At 37.0% G+C, this 21093-nt stretch overlaps 1 protein-coding gene and 1 non-coding gene across 6 annotated transcripts in view; both read left to right on the plus strand.

The window, feature by feature from the left end:
* Window positions 1-2774: 2774 nt before the first annotated feature.
* The window catches only part of Tnfaip6 (TNF alpha induced protein 6), a 52057-nt gene continuing 33738 nt past the window's right edge, over window positions 2775-21093 (plus strand). Inside the window, exons 1-3 of one of the 5 annotated variants that reach the window (XM_087210000.1) lie at window positions 2822-3201; window positions 3458-3498; window positions 4999-5070. Coding sequence is in view for 2 of the 5 variants with exons in the window: in XM_087209999.1 (XP_087066125.1) it covers window positions 3259-3353; window positions 3458-3498 (136 nt within the window). In the remaining 3 variants the exon portion in view is untranslated. Of the gene's footprint in view, window positions 3202-3243; window positions 3354-3457; window positions 3499-4998; window positions 5071-21093 lie in introns of those variants that run through there. The other 4 variants (XM_004870032.4, XM_087210001.1, XM_087209999.1 and 1 more) reach the window with 4 other exon arrangements.
* LOC147828415 (small nucleolar RNA SNORA24) lies at window positions 3255-3385 on the plus strand. The gene has a single exon (XR_015450842.1). It is a non-coding gene; the product is annotated as a small nucleolar RNA SNORA24 (small nucleolar RNA).

The raw sequence follows: 21093 nt of genomic DNA on the forward strand, positions 1-21093 counted from the left end.
ATCAATCAATGTAATACACTATATCACTAGAGCCAAGGACAAAAACCATATGATTATCTCCATAGATGCAGAAAAAGCATTTGACAAAATCCAACATGCATTTATGATAAAAACCCTACAAAAAATTGGAATAGATGGTCCCTACCTCCAACTGGTAGAAGCCATCTATGAAAAACCAACAGCCAATATCATACTAAATGGTCAAAAACTGAAATCCTTCACACTAAAATCAGGAACAAGACAAGGATGTCCACTATCACCACTCTTGTTCAATATAGTTCTGGAAACATTAGCCATGGCAATTAGACAAGAGAAAGAAATAAAAGGAATAAAGATAGGTAATGAAGAAGTCAAATTGTCATTATTTGCAGATGACATGATACTCTATATAGAAGACCCCAAGAACTCCACCAAAAGTCTTCTAGACTTACTAACCAAATTCAGTCAAGTAGCTGGTTACAAGGTCAACACACAAAAATCAATAGCTTTCCTCTACACCAATGACAGACTCATTGAGGGAGAAATAGGGCAAATAATTCCTTTCACAATAGCATCCAAAGAACTGAAATACCTAGGAATCATCCTAATGAAAGAAATCAAAGACCTCTTCTCTGAAAACTATGGCACTCTGAAAAGAGAGATTGAAGATGATATCAGAAAATGGACAGACATCCCCTGCTCCTGGGTAGGAAGGATTAATATAGTGAAAATGGCCATACTTCCAAAACTGCTATATAGATTTAATGCAATTCCAATTGAGATCACAACAGCATACTTCATAGACCTCGAGAAAACAATCCAAAAATTCATTTGGAACAAGAAGAGACCCAGAATAGCAAAAGCAATTCTAGGTAACAGAGCCATGGCAGAGGGTATCACAATCCCCAACTGGCAACTCTACTACAAAGCTACTGTGATAAAAACAGCATGGTACTGGCAAAGAAACATACCTGAGGACCAGTGGAACAGATTAGAAGATGCAGAAACAACGCCAGACGCACTCAGCCATCTCATCTCCCACAAAGGAGCCAAACACCCTCAATGGAGGAAAGATAGCCTCTTTAATAAATGGTGCTGGAAAAATTGGGCTTCAACTTGCCAAAGATTAAAACTAGACCTGTATCTCTCACCTTGCACTAAACTGAAATCAAAATGGATTAAAGATCTAAATATTAAAATAGAAACTCTGAACCAGTTGGAACAGAGGTTAGGTAGAACCCTTGAAGACATCAGTATAGGAAAAGATTTTATGAACAAAACCTCAGTTGCCCGTGAACTAGCACAAACAATCAATAAGTGGGATCTCTTCTTATTAAAAGGCTTTGCACAGCAAGAGAAACCACCAGCAGTGTGAAGAGACAACCCACAATATGGGAAAAAATCTTCACCTGCTCTTCCTCAGACAAAGGTCTACTATCTCGAATCTATAAAGAACTTAAAAAGATCAGACCTCCCAACATTCAAGACCCAATCCAAAAATGGGCATCTGAAATGAACAGACATTTCTCACACAAAGAAGTAGAAATAGCAAATAAATACATTAAAAAATGTTCAACATCACTGGTCATTTGAGAGATGCAAATGAAAACAACGCTGAGATTCCACTTCACTCCAGAAAGAATGGCTGCTATCATGAAATCAACCAATAACCAATGCTGGCGGGGCTGTGGGGAAAGAGGAACCCTGCTCCACTGCTGGTGGGACTGTAGACTGGTGCAACTACTGTGGAAATCAGTATGGAGATACCTCAAAGAACTAGGACTGGAAGTCCCATTTGACCCCGCTATTCCACTGCTGGGGATCTTCCCCAAAGAATTAAAAGAATCATACCACAGTGATATATGTGCGCCCATGTTCAGAGCAGCACAGTTTGTAATAGCTAAAACTTGGAAACAGCCCAAATGCCCATCAACTGGAGACTGGATAAAGAAAATGTGGTTTTTTTATAAAATGGAGTACTACTCAGCCATAAAAAATGAGAAATTAGAGACACTCACAGCTAAGTGGATGCACATTGAGATGGTACTCTTAAGTGAAATAAATAGGACACACATGTGTAAATACCGAATAGTTTCTCTGGTGTGAGAAACTGAAAGTGTAAATAAGGACTAAAATATATAAATATATAATAGGTAATGTGAAATAGGAAGAAAAGGGGCAAAGGGGAAGGAAGTGGGAGGGCTAGGGGAAAGGATAGAAGGGAATGGGATTAATATGAGAAAATGGAAAAATAGGAACAAAATCTTTGTAAATAGGGAAGAATGGAGGGGTTGAAGGGAGGGCTGGGCAAGGGTGAAAAATAAGAACCAAGAGAGACTATGTAAAGGTGCAAATTTCCAATGATGAATGTCATTATGTTGTATACCTAAAATGTACCAATGATTAGAATGAATAATCGATAATGTAAAATAGGAAGAAAAGGTCCAAAGGGGGTAGGGGTAGTGGGAGGGTCAGGGGAAAGGAAAGAAGGGAAAGGAAAAAATGATGAGAAATGGAAATAAAGTCTTTGTAAATAGGGAAGGGTGGAGGGGGTGAAGGGAGGGCTAGGAATGGGGAAAAAATAAGAACCAAGATGCATTATGTAAAGGTACAATTCCCAATGAGAAATGTAATTGTGTTGTATACCTACAATGTACCAATAAAATCAGAGTGGTGACATTAAAAAAAAAAAAAAAAAAGAGGAGATGGCTGACAGAAGGTGAAGTCGGGGGCGGGGCTGGGAGGCGAGGGCGGAGCGAGCAGAAGAAAGATCCCGCCCCTCGCGACTCTTCCCCAGGAAGAGCATCAGAGGCTGTATAAAAGAGGGCGGGCCAGGCGGTTCGGCCTTTTGCATGCGGAAGGCGTCTAGGCCGTGGGGAGTAAAGAGTCGTGTTTTGCGCTGAAATATCTTGGTCAGGACTTAATGGCGTGATTAAAATGCAGAGGGCTCAAAATTCTTGCTTTAGTGGTAGGAGGCGGTCAGCTTTAAAAGTCTTTAGGTTCGAGGACCCGAAAGAACTTCCGCATGTATTAGGTCGCATGACGGCCACGCGCAGGCCCGGACCCTGACCAGGCTCGCGTCTGTCCAGGGCGAGGTTTGTGCACCCGGTAACGCCGGGGCAGAAGATCGGCAGCTCCGCGGCCGAGGTCATGTGGCCATTTTGAGGCTACCCTGTATTCGGCGCCAGAGCTCCCTGAGAACCGCCACAATTTGATCACGTGGTGAGTAATATCACTGGGAGTTGGGCTTGCTGACTGAACTCTGGACTCTGAATCTCCATGTGTCTTTGGGACCTGTCAGCCGTGGCAGTCTCCCTTCCTAGCCATGGAAGAGCATATTCTTGTTTATTGGCAAAGCTGTCACCATTTAATTGGTATTAGATTCTGACTTGCACAAGTAACATTCCTCACTGTTTAAAACCTGAAGGAGGCCAAGTTATCGGGCAGTCTATTCTAATGAGTGTTCAAATGTTTCTAGGAAGCGGAACTTACTGTTGATGAGAAACGGGAAACAGCAAGGTACGTTCCGTTTCCTTTTATAAGTATTATCGAATAGTCAAACTCTGTTAGACTGGCTTTTTATAACTGGACTTTTAGAGCCAACTGAATAGAAAATAAATCACTTGCTAAGATCGCAGTGATAAGGTAAGTACACAGATCTAACTTTCTAATGCTGGTTCTAGTTTTCTTACAGATAATCAAGAAATCCAGAGTGTTAACGGGTGAAGTCTTATGCAGCATGTTACAGTGGGTCACATAAATCTTAGTGGGGAAGTGGGCATTTTAAGTAATATGAAAATTACTGGGACAGTATTTTCAATATATGTTTAAATTAGCATTTAAGGTATTTCCTTGATATAATTGAATAAAATGATGTGTGTGCATGGATATGCAGTTCTTTAAACAATAAATGGAGAAAAAGTAAAAATACTCCCTGTCCACGGTTAGAGTGTGTAAAGGTAACAGGAATTGAAAATACAGCTTGAGAAACGTGCACATAAAAATTACCCAAGGGAGCAGTGTTTTCATACTACCCCCAAAATTAAGACAGCTATGCAAGATGAGAATTGATGTGTTTTATTTACATAAATATGCACTGAAAACTTGTATCTTCCAAGAAACATTTAAGACAAAATTGACTACATATTTATAAATCATGTATTCTACATATAAATTAACTGCAGCCCACTCTTGCTGCATTTAGATTTGCCAGTCCCTGGTATATTTACAACATCTGTATGAATGTTTATCTCAGCAAGTTTAATTACAAGGACAGCTATTAAAAGTTTTCTGTAATGATAATTTTTCACCTGTATTACACATTTTTCTCAGGCCCTTGACTCTAAATGTGAATGCTGCTTTGGTAGTTTTTGTTAAAATTGAAATGATGGGCTCTTAGAAAATTTTTACTGCTATTCTAATTGTTACAAATTTCACATCTAAAAAGTAATGCTATAAATCACCTATAAGTTTGCGCCAGTTTTTGGGAAACAGGATTTACAAAAGGGACATGCTTCTGTGCAAGAGAAAATTTGAGAAGGTTATTTACAACCATACTAAAGTTCATGCTAACCTCTTCACCATTTTTTAAACTTGGAATTAAGAGGAAGTATCCATGACACCTGGAATAATTCCCCTATCTAGGAATATTAAGTATCTTAATGGTGTGTGCCTTTTATTTTGGGCAAAGATTTTTGTTTTTGCTATCAAGAATGCCCTACCTATAAAGCTGTCACTTAATCTCTTGAGAAGAAAACTGACCTTTGGGTGAGATGACCATGGATTGAGGGGGGATGTATTTCCAACATCCATGGGATTCCTTTTTAGAGAAAGAGCTCATAATCAAACCTCTCACCATGCCCATTTGAAAATTAAGACTCCATTTTCCTGCCTGTTTAGTAAGTTGTCAGTTGCACATTCACCTAATAAACCTATCACATGTTAAACTGATAACACATCTGATAGATGTACAAAGACAAGGGGAAGCATTTTAACTTATCAGATTGTCTTAACTTTCAGGTATGTCAATTGCTAGAAAGTTCCAGCAGATGGCTCTCCCATCATAATCTGAAAAATGACAATGCTAACAGGGTAATATTTTCTTGTTCTGCCTACTGAGTTGTAGATCTCAAGTGGTTGTCAAAGATTATTTAATATGCCTGGTAAGATTGTATATTCAGCTACCACTGTTCGTGTTAAATCCGATTTTTAATTGTCATAGACATGTTTCCTATTACAGTTAAGTTTCTTTAGTATTTCTACTTAACAAGGATACTTGGAAATACCAGGTGCCCTCATTGGGGAATACATTGTAACAGGTGAATGTCCTTGTGGCTTCATGATCCTATTCCACCTTAGAAATTGTTAATGGAATTCCTTTATGTGCCATTGATTTGCTCATTTGACAAAGGCCACAGGTGATAGATGAAGATAACCTTTTGAAAAAGAACAAATACACTAATGCCACATTTAGAGGCATAAAGGTACCTTTTAAATATGGATTCTTATAAATACATGCCCCATATAGGTTCAATTATAGGGCATTCTCAATCCAAACAAACAAAAACAGCCTTACTACAAAATAAAGAATGGAGAATGGTGAGAAATAGGCAGAGGAAATAAGCAAAAAATTGCCTAGTAATTTAAATCAGACTAAGATGCAATTAAAGATAATAGACTGAGGTATCTAACCAGAAGTGTTCACATCACAAAAGCAGCAAGGGCTACACAATTTATATCAACAAAAAGTAGAAACCTGGATCTCGGTTTCCATTAGTTATCTCTTCTCTAGTGCTAATACTGCAGTTAGTGGTTTCCATTAGTTTCTTCAAATACTATTTACTGTTTCTGTGAGTTACAACTCGGTGACGCCTTTTATCCAGGGTACAAAGGCTGAAACTTTGGTATAAACACCAGGAGAATCCTTGGCTCCACAGCCATATCCCCAGGAAGTTACCCCTTACACAACCCAGGTCTCTCTGGGACGTTCACACATGAGTGGTCCTCCACTGTCTCCCTGGCAGCTGTCCATACGACTGTGTTCCTGGAGGTTTCCAGCACAGAGCATTCTCCCAGTAAACCTTCCTTTATAGCGTTCTTCACAAAATCTCTTGGGAAGTAAGGGGATGGCTGCTTGTTGTAGTGTTGTTGAATATGCTTGTCCTACTCAGACCAAATATATAAATTAGTCAATGAGATTCTAGCTTACAATCAACTTTTGACAGTTTGATGAACATATGATAAGTCTTGCAAACAAAATCCTTCAGTGTACTTCAATTGGCACATCTTTTTCAAATTTATTAGTGCTGAATTTTGGCGGGATAATGCATAACATGGACTTGGCTATAAAGAAAAGGTAACTTTAAAGTACATTTGTGGGCCAGGGATTTAGCTCAGTGGTTCCACTGCCTGCTTTGCAAGCACAAGGTCCCAAGTTAGGACCAGAAAAAGTATATTTGTGTAGGCTTTACTATATCAATTGCATATATTAAAAACCTAAAAATAGGCTGGGGATATAGCTCTGTGGCAGAGTGCTTGCTTAGCACGCACCCTGCCCTAAATTCAATCTTTAGTATCTCCCCCCAAAAAAGCAAAATTTGAAAAAGCTAACAATATATTCATGCTGGTTATGCATCAGAACATCCATTTGAGAACCATCTACTTTTCAATTTGAGGATTAAATATGAATGATAATTACAGATGAGTACATAAAATGGCAAAGCTATCTTAAGTAGAAACTTGCAAAGGAATAGTTCAGAAAAAAAAATGTTGCATTACTTTCCCATATATAAAGAGACTTCTCAAGTTTCACTAACTGATGTTAAGGCACTACTTCCTGGTAAGCCATGGCTTAGTTCAGTACAGTTAATATATCCATAATAACCTTAGGGATGTACAGATTCCATCATATTTTTGTATCCATCTGTTAAATTGGAGAACACAAAAAGTCTACTTCTAGTCAAAAAGTATTTACTTCTTTGGTCATTTCTATTCATTTAGATATGTCCAAAGGAAGGTGACATAATTCATCATAATTCTAGTATACTTTAGCCTTCTGAAAGACTTGATGTACCTTGACCTGATTTTATTATTAAATTGCTTCAAGAAATGCCTCCCCCTCCCCCATTTACTTCAGGAAATTCCCAATGTTTTCTTAGTATTCAATAGCTGCTATAAATGTTCTGTAAAACCAGCTTTAGTGTAAAGTGGAATAAAATAAACATTAAAACCTTATTTTTATCGCCTGTAGGAATAATTTGACACTTCAAAAGTATAATTGTAATTCTTTTTGGTGGAAAACAGCCAACCTACAATTTCAAGTTTCATCCTGTGCAAGGATTCTACTAAGACACGATTTAACTCTACAAGACAATTCAAAGAACTATTTTTTGCCTGAAAAGAACATAAGCTAAACACTACTCATGCTTATGGGTTACAAGTGGCAAGATTGGGAAGGCACAATGGAAAAACTTGACTCAGTGGGCCTTGTCTACTGTATATTTAAGAACTCTCCATTAAATTTAACTTGGTAAGGACTCCATGCCAAACAAAAAAACTAGACCCCAAAGCCTTTTCTGGGCCTACTATATCAAAGGCATCTAGAAAAACTTAAATTATAGAATGCCAGGCCCACATGTAGGGTTAGGATAGGATTTTAAAATCTCTTCCTGTCCTCTCAAAGGTCTGAAGAACCAAAAGTTAGAATATTCTGTACTCCTAAATTCCACTGGCAATTGAGTTCTATCTGTGCTAAAATCTGAATTGGAACCACCAGTACCTTCAGGATAAGAATCTAGATTATATGTATGCGTTTCATACCTGGCATAATTTCCAAACAACAGCCTGAACCCATTTAAAGATCTTGCTCACCATTTTACATTCGAATTGTGATACTGGACAAAAGAACATGTCCAGCTTTCCTTAATCATTTCTGTGTTATTACCTGTGTCTCCTCACCCTGTTATGTAACAATTGGAGGCTGTCTTCTGTGGCTTCTCCCTGCGGAGTGGTAAACAGGCTGGCAAAACATGGCTGCTGATTCTGGCATATTGCTCCTCTGGTCTTTGTAATCTAACCAGGGCAATGTCATAGTCATTGCTGACTGGGCGATATGCCCTGTGAATCACAATCTGTTAAACTCCAATCTCTTCTTCAAATTCCTCTGGCACCAAAGTATGATAGTCTCCAACCCGGATAACATAGTTCCTACTGCTGTTACCATACCTGAGAGGCAGAGAGAACTAATGAGGCTTTATTCAGACACTGAAAATTGGTGATTAACAGCAAGATTAATATAAATATCATAAATCTTTATTCAGATTATCTCCTTTTGTAAAATTAATCTTTCCATTTCTCCCACCGCTTCCAGTCCCATCCTGAAAATCCATTCTCTTTTGCCTTCATTCATATCACTATGAAATCTAGATCACCAACTAATTCTAACTTGCTGAAAAGGTGCAAATAGGAAGAATAAGGTTAAATAAGGGCTAATCATCAACCTGTCAATTCTCTGCCAAATTAAACAGGATCAAAACAGGGATAAATAGTAAAGGGCAGAATTATTGTCCTGTTTATGCTGTCTGTTTTCCAAGATTTTTGTTCTTTATGAAGCTCCATAGAAGCTAACTTTGTATCACTCAAAGTACTTAGGATAATCCACCTTTTTCCTAGTAAGGAGAATCAGTTATATTCCTCTTTTCTATTAGACCTGTGCAAACCCAAATTACATTTTCAGGTCAAAATATATTTATTATAATTTTTAGAATCTTAAATCTCTGATGCCACATCAATGAAATCTTTGACACCCTCATATTTTAAAAATTTTTGTTTGTTTGGCTTTTTGAGATGGCGCCTCACTACATAGCCAAGGCTGGCCTCGATCTTGTGGAAGTTCTGTCTCAGCCTCAGAAGCGCTGGGATTATGAGTGGGTGCCACCATGCCTGGCTTCATATTTAATACTGCAACTCACTTTTCTTTGTTCTATCATCCTCAACACTCACAATAACCTTAATCTGCTCTACTCTTATTAGCGTTTAGCACTTTCTGTTTATTAGTTTATTATTTATACTATTTATTTTCTATCCCATTTTGCTTAAATAAAATTTTTCCAGGTCATGAATCTTTACCTGCTGTATTCACTGAGAAATCTTAAGCATCTAGAATAGTGTTGTCTTATTAAGTAGGGTTGCAACATGTTTGTTCATTTAGTGAATGGATTTTTTGTTTTGTTTTCTGAGACAGGATCTTGCTATGTATTTCAGGCTAGCCTTGAATTCACCATGTAGCCCAGGCTGGCTATTTTCCTGCCTCAGCCTCCTGAGTGCTGGAATTGTGCCACCACACCTGGCTGATGAATGTTTATTTTTAATGTGTATATTCTTTACTCTGTTAGAAGCTATTTGATTAAAATAGAAACACAATACTAGGCCGATAATTCTCAGCCTGTTTTTTAACCAACATGCCTTGATTCTGATACATCTACCTAAAACAGTATTTCTCAACCTCAGTACTTGACATTTTAGACCAGATAATTCTTTGTTGTGAAAAGGGCTGCACTAAGCATGGTCAGGTTGTTTAGAAGCATCCCTAGCCCTACTGACTAGACACCAATAGTGTGTGTATGTGTATATATATATATATATATATACACACACACACACCCTTCTCCCAGTTGTGATAACCAAAATTATCTCCAGATACTGTCAAATGTACCTTAAGGGGCAAAATACCCCATTTGAGAGCCAGTGACCAAGAATACATGACTCAGCCCATCTGGTTGCTTTCTGTTTCACACAGTCTTGCCTTCTACTACTACCTACAACATTCTTAATGATTTCATTTCCAATACCTTTTCCTTTAGTTCCCTGATTTACTCAAATGCAGTGTGTGTTCTCTACCTATCTTAACCACTCATTCCCAACAAGGGAACTTAGACTCCATATTCACCAAATACTACATACTGCTGAAATCTTGATTTCAAGCATCTCATACTTTACCTACTATTTTTGTTTATATAGCTCAATCAGCCCCACTGAACTTCAGTCACTTGACCTCACGGTTTTTTTATTTCAGTCTTACTCTACTTATGATGTCCCCTTTTATCTAGTTTGGACTCCATTGTCCATTACCACAATCACTTTTTGCAGAACTTTCCTTGCCTGCCGAAACTTAACCCTGGTTTCAACTGTCCACATACTGTACTTGGTGATGACATGATTGTTGAAGGCAAAAGTTTACATTTAACAACTCTTAATTTTTAACCAAAACTTGAGAATCACCCACTGCTTACAAGGCATCTACTTGAATGTGAGCTGAAAGAAACTGGATTCAAAAACTAAATTTTCTAGTGACCTATTTACAGTGTAACTTCCCAAGTTATGAGATGCTCAAGGGTTCTAATAGCTCCAACCAAGGCTCTGACCCTATCATATGCATAATTTTCTTCACTATGTCAGCTCAAAAAACTAAAAAGCAAAACAAAATTTATTAGCTTACACAGCCACCTATTATTTATAAATTCTAATAATTTTTGTGATTCCTTGAGACTCCATTATTAACGTTAAATCATCAAATATCTTTAAAGTTTAAAGGCTTTTTATATATTGTGCCTAGAGAATATATCATAGATTCCACTTCAAAACTGAAATAAAGATTAGTTCGTTAGTTCATTATTTCACATTCTGAAACTTTAAGAAATAACAATTATGGAGACTAAGCTGGTGTCTGAGTAAATCTCACTTCCATTTTTTATGTGCACTAATATTGCCAATATATTGTAAAATTTCAATGCACACTACCAATATATTCAGATATTTAAAGTAAACCATTGCAAAATGTAATAAATATGAAAATTATTGATATTTAATATTCATATGATCTGTAGAGAAAATATATTTAGTATACTTTTGCACACTATTCAAAATACTGCCTGTACTTTATACTTTTAGTACATCTCAATTCTAATTAACCATCCTTCAATTGCTTCAGTAGCCATATGCAGCTAGTGACTACTGTTTTGGAGTGCAGATGTAAATGATTTCTTAAATTCCATTCCCAAACTACATGCAAATTTCAGTAGCACTTTTAAAGATGCATTGAAAATTATTCTTATTAGAAAGCTCAATAAATATGTTAAGTGCCTTATTTTGAAAGCCATTCGTGTCCACATAAATAATTAAATGCTTTCATCCCAAACTTACTGGAATCAAAAAGACATGTTGCCAATTCCCATATTATAATAAAAGTGTCACAAGTTTCTACTTCAAAAATAAATCCCCACCAAAATCTAATATTCTTGATAGTGGCTGTTCATCAGAATCATCTGTGCTACTATCTCTGAGTTTGTAAATTAGACATACTAATGACATAGAACCATAGGTGATTCAAATTCACAGGCTGAACCACCACTGAACCAAAAACTCTTAAAAGTGTAGTCACAGGCCAGGGATTTAGCTCAGTGGTTTTGCCGCCATCTGCGTAAGTGCAAGGATCTGAGTTAGATCCCCAGTAGCAAAAAAAAAAAAAAAAAAAAAAAAAAAAAGCGTAGTCATAAATCCCGCTCCTGCATGCCCAGAATTTCATTGGGTAAAGTAAGCATCCTAGAGGTTACAAGTAGATATCAAAATGCAAAAAGCATATACAAAGGGTACCAAAAAATGGAGGGAGAGTAGGGGAAGGGAATATAAAAAGAATTAAGATCTGTTATATACATGTACCAATTCCCCATGATGAATAATCATTATGTGTTGCAAACGTACTAATATATGTAAAAATAAAAATTTTAAAAATCATATATATTCCATATATACACTGTGTTCTTGGATTCGTAGATTTAGTCAGATGTCACTCAGAAGTAGTATGGTAACCAATCAAGAGTTAATACTAATTTGAGAGAAAAAATTTATCTTAATAAAAAGGAAAAGAGCACCAATCTTGTCAAAATGAAGTTCTTAGTGCCCATGCTTTTAAAGTTGTTCTAAATTAAGAAAATGGATCACATAAACCTAAGCAGGGAGTTCCACACTTATTTACTACCAGTTATTCTTAGAATAGATTTTATGCTTGCAATTTGAAGAGCATTTGACAACAAGTCTGTCAGAGTGGTGAGAATTAAATACTTCAGGGATAAAATTTGGCTGACGTTCCTAATATATTTGTGGACTTCAAAATGTTTATGGCTCAAACCTCAAGAAAACATAAAGGAATCCTCTTTTTCCATGCATTTTAAAGTCTTTCTAGTTGAATTTTTGTTATTTTATAGGCTTTGTTAATTATATTCAAAAATGCTTCTAAAGTAAACATTTCAATTTTGGCTGACATATCATTTAGTTGTTTGCTTTGCTGAAATGCCTTCGACTGCCCCTCAAATACGAATTGGATGAAATTCCCAGACAAGCTTGAACAGGAGAGGATATGAGATGTAGAAAGCTGAGTAAAATCTAATATCCCAGTTTCTCTGAGGCTCCAGGGTTAAAACAAACAACAACCACAAATCACCAGAACTAAAAATTAAAGAATTAGTTCAGGTTTTACAGTCATATGCTTTGTTTTTTCTCTACATAGAATTATTTCTACATGAAAACAATATTTTATATCAGCTCTCTGTTTTTCTCATCGGGATGTAACTCAAAAAGTAGTTCACTGAAGTTGCTTGTGTAAGTGATTCCAATTGCTTAGAATTAACCTCAGAATTTTACACTGTCGTATGTATGTGTGTGTACTCAGTGTGTACACAGGAAATAGTTTTAGCATGATTGATGATATGAGTATCAGCAAATAGCACTATCTTAAAAACTGCACTACCAGCTGCTGTGCAAGTGCTCGTGGTGGAACCTATGTTAGCACCCGAAATACCGTTCTGAAAAGGTAAGGCTCATTACCTCTGGCTCACCTTGCTAATTACAAAGATCTAGACATTTATAATTTTCAGAGCAATAATCTCACAATTTCTAGCTGTCATGGCATTTCTAGGCAAAAAGTCAAAAAGATAAAATCAGATAAAGTTGTATTCTTGAGCAAATCAAAATTGGAGTAGAATTACAGAAATAAGAGGCTTTGTTTCAGGAACATTCATTTCTCTAAAATTGTGTTTGTTATCAGAATAAGAAATTAAAAGGAAATAGTTTAATACTCAGGAAGTTTTCTCTCAATTATATTGCTATATCACTAAAGACAGGTCATTTCATTGCACTTTGAGGAAATGACAAAATAGTAGCAAAAGCAAGCAGTTCATATTGGGAAAGATTCGTAAAACAATGGTAATAAAACGTAATTTATCCATGCTTCCACTTCAAACTTTGAACAATATATTACCTTACAAAATCTGTATTGCTTTAGCACTAGGAAAAATGTGAAAAACAAAAGAAAAGCTTTTTTATGTATAATAAAGTAATACAGATGGTAAAAACAATTTATGTCTCATTGTTCAGAAATGGCTGCTCAAGAGCACTGGCCCATATCATCACTGCATGTAGATACCAAATAAGGCCTAATGCATGAGAAACCTTTCTGTATATAAAGGCCCAGTAGCTGACAAGGCGCAGGGAACATAAATAGGAAAAAGAAGTGGGAAAGTTGATTTCGTATTTGAAATCAGGTCCTCTACCAATAGATCTTAACTTAGACCAATATATCTTTCAACCCCTCCCCAATCTAAAAATACAGTAATGTCTCAGAGCCTGACTACTTTGCTTCTACACTACAGTCTACATTTTGAAAATTTGTGTTTCTCATGATTAAAGGAGGATTGTTTTAAGCCTGAATCCCTGACTATAGAAAAACAAATTATGGACCTTGTTCTAACCCACTAGTAACTGGCTCTATACCCTTTAATGAATTACTTCAATAAGGATGAGAGTTTGAGCCTCCTTAAGCACTTCAAACAAGAAGTCAATGAAATCCAGCAAAGCTTACAGACCAAGTCAGATGGACAAATAACACATTTACAAAGTAGTTGTCTTTGTACTCACATTAGAATTTTTATTACAGCCAAAGCATATGAAAATGGTGTGTATCATAAACTGCTGCTCTGCTTCTTTGTCAACTGTTTTATCTTATACTGTGCAAATAATAATGGCATGTAACAAATAAATTCACCATTATAAAAAAATACCTTCCAGGGAGTCTAATAGTTCAAATGAAGTTTTCAACCTCAAGTGCAATTTTTTGATCAATCTTCTTACTTTATATATTTTAAGCCTTAAACCATGAGACTATACCTTTTAGTTAAGATTGAAAAGATAAGGAATATTGAATAAGAGGAAGATAGTAATTAAAATACCGAATTACTTTGCATACATTCCAAATCCCAAAGCAGAATTCCCATTCTCTGCAGTTTTCTACCTTATTCTCCTGTAGTAAAATCCACAATTCCCTACATTTTCCTCCCTTTCAACCCCACTATAATAACAGCCAATAGAGCCCGCTGCAGACAGGCAGGTCTGTGCACACCCTACCAAGGTCCTGAGTCGCGCGGAAGACACCGAATCACCCCGCTACAGACAGGCAGCCACCTGATTCCACACTACAAAGACGCACAGGACACCAGACCACCATACCAAGGTACTGAGTCCCACTGTTCCCAGCCCAGAGGTAGGGGCTTCTGAGCCGTCATCCCATTGCTCCTGGTCCAGAGGAAGGGGCTTCCCAGTCACCATCCCTCCCGCTGCTCCCAGCCTAGAGGAAAGGGCTTTTGGGCCACCTTCTCTCCCGCTGCTTCTGGCCCAGAGGAAGGGGCTTCTGGGCCACCAGCCCTCCCACTGCTCCCGGCCCAGAGGGAGGGGCTTCTGAGCCATCATCCCACTGCTCCTGGTCCAGAGGAAGGGGCTGCCCGGCCACTATCCCTCCAGCTGCTCCCAGCCCACAGGAAAGGGCTTTTGGTTCACTATCCCTACCGCTGCTCCCGGCCCCTGTCCCACCTCACCCAGCTCAGAGGAGGTAATCTGTGCAGGCACTAACAGCCCCCCGCCACAGTCAAAATGAGAAAACACGTAAATAAGTCTCAAAACCAGACTTCCAGATCACCTACAGCAACCCCAAAGGGAAATGAGATGGAACACTTTCATACTCAACCACCTGGACCCACTGAACTGGCAACAAAAGGGGATCTGGAAAAAATGAAATCAGAAATAATTTCTCAGATAACAGGAGAAATTGTGCCCCTAGTCCAAGACATGATTAATAAATCTAGAGAGGAGCTCAAGAACATGATGGAATCCCAACATAGGAAACAAATGGAATGATACAAAAAAATCAAATGAAGCCAAGAGCTGGTTCTTCGAAAGAATCAACAAAATTGACAAACCTTTAGCCAACCTTGTCAGAAAAAGGAAAGAAAAGGCCCAAATCCATGCAATTAGGAATGAAAAGGGTGAAATTACAACAGGCCCAGCAGAAATCCAGAGGATCATCAATACCTACTTTAAGAACCCATATGCCAATAAGGTGGAAAACAGAAGAAATGGACAGATTCCTAGATACATATGAATTACCAAAGTTGAACGAAGAAGACCTAAAAATTCTGAATAACCCAATATCAACCAATGAAATTGAAAATGTAATTAAAAACTTATCAACTAAGAAAAGCCCGAATTCTACAAGACATTTAGACAGGAACTGCTACCACTACTGTTTAAACTCTTCAATGAAATTGAAAGGGAAGCAATACTCCCAAATTCATTCCTGGAAGCAAGCATTACCTTGATCCCCAAAGCAGAGAAAGACCCAACCGAAAAGGAGAACTATAGGCCAATCTCACTAATGAACATAGATACAAAAATCCTTAATAAGATACTGGCTAACAGAATGCAGAACATCATCAAGAAGATCATACATGCTGATCAAGTGGGATTCATCCCAGGGATGCAGGGATGGTTCAATGTACGAAAATCAATCAATGTAATACACTATATCACTAGAGCCAAGGACAAAAACCATATGATTATCTCCATAGATGCAGAAAAAGCATTTGACAAAATCCAACATGCATTTATGATAAAAACCCTACAAAAAATTGGAATAGATGGTCCCTACCTCCAACTGATAGAAGCCATCTATGAAAAACCAACAGCCAATATCATACTAAATGGTCAAAAACTGAAATCCTTCACACTAAAATCAGGAACAAGACAAGGATGTCCACTATCACCACTCTTGTTCAATATAGTTCTGGAAACATTAGCCATGGCAATTAGACAAGAGAAAGAAATAAAAGGAATAAAGATAGGTAATGAAGAAGTCAAATTGTCATTATTTGCAGATGACATGATACTCTATATAGAAGACCCCAAGAACTCCACCAAAAGTCTTCTAGACTTACTAACCAAATTCAGTCAAGTAGCTGGTTACAAGGTTAACACACAAAAATCAATAGCTTTCCTCTACACCAATGACAGACTCATTGAGAGAGAAATAGGGCAAATAATTCCTTTCACAATAGCATCCAAAAAATTGAAATACCTAGGAATCAACCAAATGAAAGAAATCAAAGACCTCTTCTCTGAAAACTATGGCACTCTGAAAAGCGAGATTGAAGATGCTATCAGAAAATGGACAGACATCCCCTGCTCCTGGGTAGGAAGGATTAATATGGTGAAAATGGCCATACTTCCAAAACTGCTATATAGATTTAAAGCAATTCCAATTGAGATCACAACAGCATACTTCATGGACCTTGAGAAAACAATCCAAAAATTCATTTGGAACAAGAAGAGACCCAGAAAAGCAAAAGCAATTCTAGGTAACAGAGCCATGGCAGGGGGTATCACAATCCCCAACTGGCAACTCTACTACAAAGCTACTGTGATAAAAAACAGCATGGTACTGGCAAAGAAACATACCTGAGGACCAGTGGAACAGATTAGAAGATGCAGAAACAAAGCGAGACACACTCAGCCATCTCATCTCCCACAAAGGAGCCAAACACCCTCACTGGAGGAAAGATAGCCTCTTTAATAAATGGTGCTGGAAAAATTGGGCTTCAACTTGCCAAAGATTAAAACTAGACCTGTATCTCTCACCATGCACTAAACTAAAATCAAAATGGATTAAAGATCTAAATATTAAAATAGAAACTCTGAACTAGTTGGAACAGAGGTTAGGTAGAACCCTTGAAGACATCGGTGTACGAAAAGATTTTATGAACAAAACCTCAGTTGCCCGTGAACTAGCACAAACAATAAGTGGGATCTCTTCTTATTAAAAAGCTTCTGCACAGCAAGTGAAACCACCAGCAGTGTGAAGTGACAACCCACAATGTGGGAAAAAATCTTCACCTGCTCTTCCTCAGACAAAGGTCTACTATCTCGAATCTATAAAGAACTTGAAAAGATCAGACCTCCCAAATTTAAAGACCCAATCCAAAAATGGGCATCTGAAATGAACAGACATTTCTCACACAAAGAAGTAGAAATGTCAAATAAATACATGAAAAAATGTTCAGCATCACTGGTCATTCGAGAGATGCAAATGAAAACAATGCTGAGATTCCACCTCACTCCAGAAAGAATGGCTGCTATCATGGAATCAACCAATACCAAATGCTCTTGGGGCTGTGGGGAAAGAGGAACCCTGCTCCACTGCTGGTGGGAGTGTAGACTGGTGCAACCACTGTGGAAAGCAGTATGGAGATACCTCAAAGAATTAGGACAGGAAGTCCCATTTGACCCCACTATTCCACTGCTGGGGATCTTCCCCAAAGAATTAAAAGAATCATACCACAGTGATATATGTGCGTCCATGTTCATAGCAGCACAGTTTGTGATAGCTAAAACTTGGAAACAGCCCAAATGCCCATCAACTGGAGACTGGATAAAGAAAATGTGGAGTGTATTTTTTATAAAATGGAGTACTACTCAGCCATAAAAAATGAGAAATTAGAGACATTTATAGCTAAGTGGATGCACATTGAGGCAATACTCTTAAGTGAAATAAATAGGACACACATGTATAAATACCAAATAATTTCTCTGGTGTGAGAAACAAAGCGTAAATAAGGACTAAAATGTATAATAGATAATGTGAAATAAGAAGAAAAGGGGCAAAGGGGAAGGAAATGGGAGGGCTAGGAGAAAGGATAGAAGGGAATGGGATTAATATGAGAAAATGGAAAAATAGGAACAAAATCTTTGTAAATAGGGAGGACTGGAGGGGTTGAAGGGAGGGCTGGGCAAGGGTGAAAAATAAGAACCAAGAGAGACTATGTAAAGGTGCAAATTTCCAATGATGAATGTCATTATATTGTATACCTAAAATGTACCAATGTTTAGAATGAATAATCGATAATGCAAAATAGGAAGAAAAGGTCCAAAGGGGTAGGGGTAGTGGGAGGGGCAGGGGAAAGGAAAGAAGGGAAAGGAAAAATGCTGAGAAATGGAAAAAATGGAAAGAAAGTCTTTGTAAATAGGGAAGGGTGGAGGGCTTGAAGGGAGGGCTAGGAATGGGGAAAAAGTAAGAACCAAGATGCATTATGTAAAGGTACAATTCCCAATGAGAAATGTAATTGTGTTGTATACCTACAATGTACCAATCAAAGAATTTAATTAAAAAAAAAAAAAAGAAAGGCAGGTGCTGGAACCACTGAGCTAAATCTCCAGCCCTGTATTACATGTATTGACTAATGTTTGTTGAATGATCCTTGCATCTCTGGGATGAAACCTACTTTATCATCTTTTTGATAATGTGCGGCATTCTATTTGCTACTGTCTTTCTGAGGATTTTTGCATCTATGTTCATTAAAGAGATTGGCCTATATTTCTCTTTTTTAGCTGAGTCTTTATCCAGTTTTGGGATCAGAGTGATACTGACTTCCATAAATGAATTGAAAGCACTGCATCCCTTTCAATTTCTTTGAAGAGCTTCAGGAGTGTTGAAGATATAACAGCTTAAAAGTTGTATAGAATTCAGCAGTGAATCCATCAGGATCTGAGGTTTTTTAGTTGGTAGATTCTTTACTACTGTTTCAATTCCATTGCTTGTTATTAGGTTGTTAAGGACATTTATGTCTTCTTGGGTTAGTTTTGTCAGTTTGTATGTGTCTAGCAATCTGTCCATTTCTTTAAAATTAGTTAATTTGTTGGAATTTAAATTTTCAAAGTAGTTACTATTTTCTAGATTTCAACAATGTCTGTTGTGATCTCACCTTTTTTAGATTCCACTAATATGAGTCTTTTCCCTCTCTCTTGCTGAGCTTGCATAAGGGCTAAGCTATTGCATATATATTGTTTCAAAGAACCAGCTCTTTGATTCACTGATATTTTTTACAGTTTTTTTAATCTCAACTTTATTAATTTCTAGTCACATCTTTATAATTTCCCTCCTTAATTTCAGTTTGAGACTGGTTTGTTGTTTCAAAAGTATCTTAAGATTTCTCATAAGGTTATTTATTTGGGCTTGCTCTGTTTTCTAATGTGAGCATTGATTGAGATTAATTTTTCTCTTAGAACTGCTTTTATAGTGTCCCAGAGGTTCTGCTGACTTGTCAAGTCACTGTCATTAACTTCCAGCATTTTTAAAATTTCTTCTTTGATTTCTTCTGTGACCCATTGCTTTGTTTAGGAGTGTGTTGTTAAATTTACAAGAGCTTTTGCCTTTTCTGAAATTTTTCTGTTGTTGATTTCTGCTTTCATTGCACAGTTGTCTGATAGTATTCATGGGGAAAATTCAATTGTTTTATATTTACTTAAACTGGTTTTGTGGACTCCTATGTGATCTGTTTTGGATAATGTTATATGTGCTGCTGAAAAGAATATATAGTATGTTGCATAAGGGTGGAATACTCTGTGTATGTATATCTAGTAAATCCATATGCTCAATGGTGTGGTTCAGCCCTGATATTTCTTTGTTGGTTTTTTGATCTACCTCTTTGCAAAAGCAGGATGTTAAAATTCCCTACTGTGATTGTTTTAGTGTTTATTTGATCTTTTAATTTCAGTAGCTTTTATTTTATGAAGATAGATGCTCCAGTGTTCAATGCATATGTTTATCAAAGTTAGCCTTTCTTGTTGGTTTGTTCCCTTAACCAGTATGTAGTGACCTTCTTTATCTTTTCTACTCAGTTTTAACTTGAAGTTTACAATGTCTGATATTAGAATTGCTAATAATTAGAATTGCTAACCCCTGTTTGTTTTCTGGGTCCTGGTGCATCAAATGTTGTTTTCCATCCTTTAATTTTTAGTCTATCAATGAATATCTTTCAGGATTAGATAAGTTTTTTGAATACAACAGATTGTTGGATTCTGTTTTTTGGTCCAGTCTGCCAATCTGTGTCTTTTTTTTTTTTTTTTTGGTACTGGAAATCGAACTCAGGACCTTGTGCTTTTGAGGCAGGCACCGGAACCATTGAGCTAAATCCCCGGGTAATCTGTGTCTTTTAATTGGAGAGTTGAGGCTGTTAACTATTACTGAGATATTACTGAGATGTGTTGGTTATTTACTATCATTGTCTTCTTTACCTGTTGGTGAATCCTTTGTTTTTGTTTTCCTGACAGTTTTTGTTGCTTTTATCCATTGACCTCACTAATTTCCTCTTTATTTTTAGCTGTGTCCATTTCATGATTTCGGTGGAGAATATACTTAACTATTTTCTCAAGAACTGTTTAGTAGGGGCTGGGGATTTAGCTCAGTGGTTCTGGTGCCCGACTTGCAAGTGCAAGGTCCTGAGTTCGATCCCCAGTACCAAAAAAAAAAAAAGAACTGTTTAGTATTCACATATCTTTTGAGCTGGTCTTTTTCATGGAAATACTTTATTTCTCTATCTATTTTGAAGGATAGCTTTGCTGAGTAAGTTAATCTGGGTTTGAAGTTACTTGCTGTTATGGATTGAAATACTTCCCTTTTATTTCTTCCGGCATTGAGGATTTGTGCTAAAAAGTTTACTGTGATTCTCATTGGTTTACCTTTATATGTGATTTTTTTGTTTTTCTCTGGCTTCCTTTAAAATTCTAAATTTTTTTTTGGCTGTATATCTGTGACTTTAACATGGATATGCTTTTGTGAACTTCTTTCATTGTGACTGTTTGGTATTCTATAAGCATTGCTTATTTGTATTTTAAACTCTTTTCTTATATTTGGAAAATTTTCTTCCACGATTTCTGTAAGTATGTTAGTGAATCCATGTG

Source organism: Heterocephalus glaber, unplaced genomic scaffold (assembly GCF_053883595.1).
Source record: "Heterocephalus glaber isolate CG9 unplaced genomic scaffold, H.glaber_assembly_v1.0 deba00001097, whole genome shotgun sequence".
Taxonomy (NCBI): Eukaryota; Metazoa; Chordata; class Mammalia; order Rodentia; family Bathyergidae; genus Heterocephalus; species Heterocephalus glaber.